Raw genomic sequence first — 6,693 nt, 5'->3', positions numbered from 1 at the left:
CTGCTGACAGCTGGCTCCTTGCTACCATGCGCTGGAGTCACTCGTTCACCGCGGCTGTCACATGCTCCCGCCCGCTTGGCCCTGGATTGAGGGAAAACCCCCACGCCGCATTGCAGCTCGCTGGGCTGCGCTGGATTGAGGGAAAATCCCGGCATGGCAACTGCAGCTTGCTGGGACCGGCCCCGATGTTACCGACGGCTGGGAAGCAAGCCGGCCTGGAGCCTCGCTGAGTGGCTGAGCCCGGCCCCCTGCTCCCCTGCGTGGTGATGGGGCGGTACTCGTCAGGAGCCCCAAGGCCATGCGCTGCTCGGTGACCGGGGCTGGGCAACCGGGGTTTCCAGGTACCATCCCAGCACCTGCGGGTTCAGACAGGGAGGGAGCAGTCCCTTGCCCTTGTGTCCACCGGGGCCACGCGCTGCCAGGGGAGACACAGATCTCTCTGGCAGCGGCAAGTGTGTTCAGCGCAGGCCTGGGGCTCTCTGCGCACCCCTGCGCGTTTGACTGCTGGTCTGTCCTGCTCTGGGCGGGCACGGGGCCAGGGCTGCATACTGAACTGCAGCATTCGGCATCGGGAGCAGTGAGGCATGACCCCCATGTCCTCCCTCGGCACCTCCTAATGCCCCTCTCGCGGTCTCCCCTCCAGGCAGCACCAACCCCCAGTTCCATGGCTGGGGGATGGCAGTGCTAGCAGGGGAAGGTGCAGGCGGTCACCCTTCTGTCCAGGTCCTCCCACGACCCCATTTCTCAGACCCTAAACTCTCTGGGGCAAAGCCTGCGGCTTGGTTTGCACTGTCCCCTCCTCAGCTGATGTGTCCCTATGACTCTTCCCTTATCCCCGAGCTGGGCTGAGACAGCCGGACTATCTCCAGCCCCCGAGCAGAGACGAGATCCGGCCCCCGGTGTTGGAGAAGATGCCCCCCCGCCCCCTTTCTGCTGGGGAAGCAGCCTAGGAGCCATTGCAAAGCACTGCCCAGCACCTCCATGGCCACCGCTCCTTGCAGGGACTCCCTGGGGGCCCCTGACTGCTGTTCCCCCCCTGCGTCCCAGGCTTCCCCTTCCCACGCCCCCCCCTTCCATTCAGAGTGATGGGGGGGCAACTCATTAACCCGCCTGCTGAGCAGGTGAGACCCCCCCCCACTCCCTTAGGGCCGAGGACAGCTGTTTGATGCCGCATGGAGTCTGTGCTTCCCAGAGAGAGTTGCCAGCCCTGGCTGCCAACAGGGAAGGGGCCTGCGCCCGGTCTCTGCCCACTCAATGCTGTGCATGCAGGTGAACTGCAGGGGCCCCAGCCTGGGCGAGAGGCAGCAGCTGGCCACACAAGGGTGCAGGGCATAAGCCCCGGCGCCTCGAGCTGGCAGCAGCGTCAGGCTCAGCGGGCAGAGAGCTGACCCTTCGCTCACATCCCAGCAGCACCGAGCCAATCAGAGCGAGCCGGAGGCCACGCACCCCTTGTGTCAGAGCCGGCGATGACGTCCTGTTCCAAAAGGCGCATTCCTCGGCGGCTGCTGAGCTTGGGAGCTGAAGCAAGGCGAGAAATCCCAAGTTGGGTAACACTGGAAAGGGCTGACGGGTGACACCTTTCACCCACGCACACGTGACAGGCCGGCCTGGCGGGAGCGGGTTTGAGAGAGGCTGCAGCGGCCAGGGACCCACAAGCCGGGCGTCTAGCGGGGCCTGCATCGGAGCAAACATTCAAACACAAGTCACTGCCCTGCCCCCCCACCTCGGGGCCAGGGGCAGACACACCTCCACAGTCACGAGGCCCCAGCCCTCTGACAAGGCTCAGTGCAGGCATGAAACAAATGCAGCATGGAAAGAATGCGAAACTCGCCTTTGAGGTGGCCGCTAGCCCAGGGACTTCCTGGCTGACATGTCCTGGTGCAGGAGGCTGGAGCCAGCCAATCCAGGCGTTACATGGCAAACCCGGCCTGAAGGGGCACTAAGGGGAAGATAAGGGAGTTTTGTGGGCAGGAGAGGGGGGGACTCGGAGATTGGGATCTCAGCTAATGTAGGAGCAGAGGTTTTCAAAATCTTTCTGCTGCCGGGGAGCGAGGGCAGGGAGTGGAGAACCAGGCTGAGGCCACCCCGTCTGCAGTTCTCTGACGGGGGCAGCACCGCGTGGGCTGCTCCCTGAGCCGTAGCTGGCCCTGGCTGGATTCACTCGCTGGGCGCAGTAGAGATATGGCCTAACCCTGGCTACACCAAGGAGCAAGCGCCGTGGGAGAGAACCAGCACGGGTTTGGCTCCCCTAGGAGCTCCAGGAGTTTCAGGCCTAGCATTGATAGACTCTGGCTGCTCAGACACGAGGCCTTTAGGCCAAGGGCCACCCAGGGCGCCAGCCACTCCTGAACAGGGGGTGGAGCTGCTCCACTTTGTCCCAACCCCCTTTTAGCTGCACCCCGACTAAGGGACTCACTAATCCAGAGAGGCCAGCAAACCTTCGCCCGGCTGGTATGCAGCTGCTCACTTCTCTGCACTCTGGCAAAGCAACGCCCCCACCCCCCGGTCACTGACTACTGCACCGTTAGCCTCCATTTCTGACCGCCATTAAATGCGACCTGGGGGAGAGAGACTCTGCAGACCTGGCGTTCCAGTTCCAGCTCTGGGCGGAGGGGAAGGGCACTGATCTCGGTGCGCTCACGTTTCTGAAACGCCGTGGGATCAAGGGCTAGAAAGCGTTCCCTAGTATTATTGGCAGGCGCACAGACTCAGGCTGACTTTGAGAAACTAATACAAAGTGATCCTTGTAGCTGGTCCCCTCGGAGGCTTATGCGGGGGATGGGCTGGACTGCCATGCCTTCAGGAGGGGACAGATCCCAGGAGACAGGCAGCGGCGAGCAAATGAAAACGAGCATCTTTAAAACACACTTCGTACTAACTGAAAGTGCCTCTAAACAGCAGTGGCCACAGCAGAGAGCTATTTAGCAGCAATTTCATGTAACAAAGCCGGGGTACACCCGTACCGGGCCTTTCCCTTGGGAATCTCAAGCCCAGATAGTCATCCACCTTGTGCTGCCAGCATGCTCCATTTTGCAAAGAGCGGACGGGTTTTGTACTTAGCCCTTTTTAAACCAGCAGGTTCATGCCCTCTAAATAAGTGGCCCTTGGACAGGTCACTGCTGACCCAAGCCAGACTGCTTCTGTCCCCAGGAGACGGAAAGGTTTCAGCAGCGAATGTCTGTCAGAAATATGCACTCCCTGCCCTAGGTTAGGAAAGTCAAGGTAGAGCAATGCTACTGGAAGTTTAAGAATGTGGCAGTTGCTATGGGGAAGAGGTCATTGGTCCAGAGAGCCCGGCCTCGCAGCAATGGCTGAAGATACAGGGAAAGGGGCAGCCCCATGCCTTTAACACTGGTCACCACCAGCTTCGGGAACATGCTCCCCTCCCAGTGGCACTACCAGCCAAGATACCCAAGCAGCAAATCAGGCCTTTTCTTTTTGGCAAGGTCCACTTTTTTTTTGTCCTTCAAACACCAAGGCAAAAATCTTTTTATCTGGCAGTGAATGAAACGAATCTAAGAGCAGCCAGTCAAACCCGAACTGCCGGCAGATTTTGGGAAGTCCATCTCCTCAGTCCAACGTAGCCCGAGTGGCATCCCCAGACTCTCTAACGTAGGGCTAGGGAAGGCGGGAAAACCAGGAGTTGATTCCAGAAGGCTGGTGTCTCCCCCCCATCCCTCCGCTATGACTACACTTGTTATTGTCACTAGTAAGAGTGCTGTGCGTCAGGTGAAAGTGGCAGACGTGCAGGAGTCTCTCGCTTCCCAGCTGAAGGGCTATCCAGCGATTGAAATATTGCTCCCGGCCTGTGTTCTTTTGGGTCGGTTTACTGCTGAGCTCGGAGTTTCATCTCATGATGAAACCTAGGTATCGCTGTACTAGGGCCTTGGATTTAAAGGCCCCTCACCCTTTGACTTGTCATTAGATGACAGCTCATCACCAGGGAGCCTAGTTTTCTGAGAATACAAAATTCTCCGATAAAAGCCATAAAAACCCATGTTTTCCCAGAATTAAAATGAAACACTGAACTTTTATAGAGAGGTATCAGTTCAATCCCTTTTTATTGACGGTTATTGGAGCCTCCATTATCCGGCTCTCTGTATTAACTGAACCACCAACCACCTGGGGCTGACAGTGGCAGGCCTCAGGCGGTCAGCCCCACCCCTGTCAGAGCCAATGGTTTGGTTAATACGGAGAAACTAATAATTGAAGCGCGGATAAATGGGGTTCTAGGGTACGTTTTTTCATAAAATGTAAAAATAAAAAATTCTCTGCAAATTCTGCCTTTTTCGTTGGCAAATGCATTTCTAGAATCCCTGTTCATCACTAGAAGTAGTGGTGGCTTCTCCCTCGTCTGACATCCTTCATCCTTTATTTGATCGTGCAGCAAACCCTGATGATGCTAAGTTTGTGACATCAAATTAGCTGTCAAAGTAGTACAGCAGGGTGAGGAAAGGAAGCACAATCTGGTGGTTAAAGGACCAGCCAAAGCACCATGAGTTCTGGGATCCACTCAAAGCTCTACCACTGATTTGCTGTGTGAACTTGGGGATGTCACTTAGTGCCCATGCCTCAGTTTCCCCATCTGAAAAATGGGGATAGTGCTACCTTCCTGATGGGAGTTCTGCAAGGGTTAAACAATACAGCTGATCTTCAATGGAAGTTCTGGCTGGAGCCCAGCATTTATAAGGCACTACGAGCCTCCAGAAACAGCTCTGGAGCACAAGATGTGCCACCACTAGGATGTTAACGCTAACATTAAGCAGCAGCCCAGCCATGACAGGAGCTCACATTCAGACAAACCTTAGAAGCAGCAATGCCAGCGTTGGAAGATTAAATGGCTCTGTCACTTGACCGCACTATACTACGCGGGGACATCAACCTGGCTGAAGAGCTTACAGACAGAGGGAAGAAATACCCAAAGAGACGAGGGCAAGTGCCCAGAGACCATGGTGAGGGGTCCACCCTCGGATCGTTAAGAGAACAAACTAGAAAGGAAGAACTGTTTATCAAAATACTTTATTTCAGGGAGACCCCTCAAAAAAAGACCCTCCTCAGACAGACATCCCAACAATACCTTTGCTTTTTTTTTTTTTTTTTTTAAATCAACTAAAACAATCTGATGCTTAAAATAAAAGACAGGTCATAGTTCCCAATCAGACTTTAGTCAAGAATATATATATATTTTTGTTTTGTTCCTGGGGGAGGGAGGGGCAGGGGAGAGAAGATGATGTTGCCAGTAGTTCACAGCGGTTTTCGGTTCTCTCGTTACACAGTATATAGAACTGCATTGCTGAAGACACTCAACACACAGCAAGGCTAACTAGAAGAATACAACTTATGGCTAGCAAACAGGGGAGGGACGGGCAGAGAGAGAGAAAGTGAAAGTATCCGACAGGGCTGGAATTTGGAGTCCTCTGTGCATAATTTACAGGGAAAACGTGGTGGTGTGGGCCTCCATCTTGGTGCCGGCTCGGTCTGTCTTGCATGGCTGATGCAGAGAGGGGATTATTCCCTGACTCTCCACCATACGAGTTAGGAGCCAGAGTGAGTCGTCTCGTCTGTGGGATTTTTTCAGCTGACAAACTTTTTTTTTTTTTTTTTTAATTTTTAAAAAGAATTGCAGCCAAAATCAGACAGAACTGCAAAATCCAGAGTGGCCGCTTGTATACTATTTATAAAAACATAGAAGAGTCTTGAATCCAGGTGGAGACAGAGCTCTGCACACATTGGACTATACTTTCCCAGGGATTTTGGCCCGTTTACGAGCAATGGCGTCTTCCACGGCTTTCAGCTGCTTCAGGAGCTCCTCCCGCCGCGACAGCGTGCTGGACTTGCCCGATTTCGCACTTGCAGCTGTTGGGCCTGGCTCGGTTGCTTTGCCTGGTACACTTGTGACTTTGCTGGAACTCTTGGACTGGGGTGACAGCTGGCGCTTCCTATAGGGTGGGGGAGAGAAAAAGCCAGAATGCGGTAAGAGGGGATTGATGGGTAACAGAGGGGGCTCCCCCCTCCTGCATGGGCAGCTCTGAGATCAAGTGGTTTTCGAACAGCAGCAGGGGTTAAATAGCATGGCACATTTTCCCAGTGATGCAGAAACATTAATGAAGCAATCAGGTTTTCGCTGGAGGAAGTTGCTCCACTGCTTTAAAGGCTGGCTGAAATGAATGAGTTTTAGGATTCAAGTGGAAAGTCAGCCGAAAAGTACCTGAGGAACGGTGGAGTTTAAACCCACCACCCTCATGACTTTTCCTGCAGTAGCAACCCAGAGGCCTAGGTCAGCACTCCAGCATGCTAGGAGCAGAACAGACACACAGGAAGACATGGTCCCTCCCCCAAGGAGTTTACAAGCTGCTTTGAGATAAGAGACAACAAATGACTGTACCAAACAAAGGGGGGGGGGGGGGGGGAACCACATGGTTAAATACTGCACAGCTTGATGGCTCCAAAGAATCCCCATGCTGAACTCGGCTGCCCCACCTAACCATCCACACTGCCTGGCTTTTTCCAGGGACTGGCAGAGGTGGAGTTCAAAGAGGCGAGTCACACTCTTTACGGACGCACTCCACCTCCCTCCCTGCTCCCACCTACTGGGGCCACAAAAATCCAGAGAAAACCCCGGCCATTAGGTAAGGCAGTGATGACAGACAGAAGCCAGGAAATGCTGTCACCCGTCCCACGCTCCCCCTTGCA

The 6,693-nt window shown here is 54.6% G+C and overlaps 1 protein-coding gene across 1 annotated transcript in view; it reads right to left on the bottom strand.

Moving 5' to 3' along the window:
- Positions 1-5,530: 5,530 nt before the first annotated feature.
- The window catches only part of LOC113409640 (zinc finger CCCH domain-containing protein 18-like), a 60,396-nt gene continuing 59,233 nt past the window's right edge, over positions 5,531-6,693 (bottom strand). Inside the window, exon 19 of the mRNA XM_026663785.2 lies at positions 5,531-5,939. Coding sequence (XP_026519570.1) covers positions 5,735-5,939 — 205 coding nt within the window. The 3' untranslated portion in view covers positions 5,531-5,734. The remainder of the gene's footprint in view (positions 5,940-6,693) is intronic.

Source organism: Terrapene carolina, unplaced genomic scaffold (genome assembly GCF_002925995.2).
Source record: "Terrapene carolina triunguis isolate 2854851 unplaced genomic scaffold, T_m_triunguis-2.0 Scaffold33911, whole genome shotgun sequence".
Lineage (NCBI taxonomy): Eukaryota > Metazoa > Chordata > Testudines > Emydidae > Terrapene > Terrapene triunguis.
Note: the sequence above shows the minus strand (reverse complement) of the source record. Positions and strands in the feature narration are given on the sequence as shown.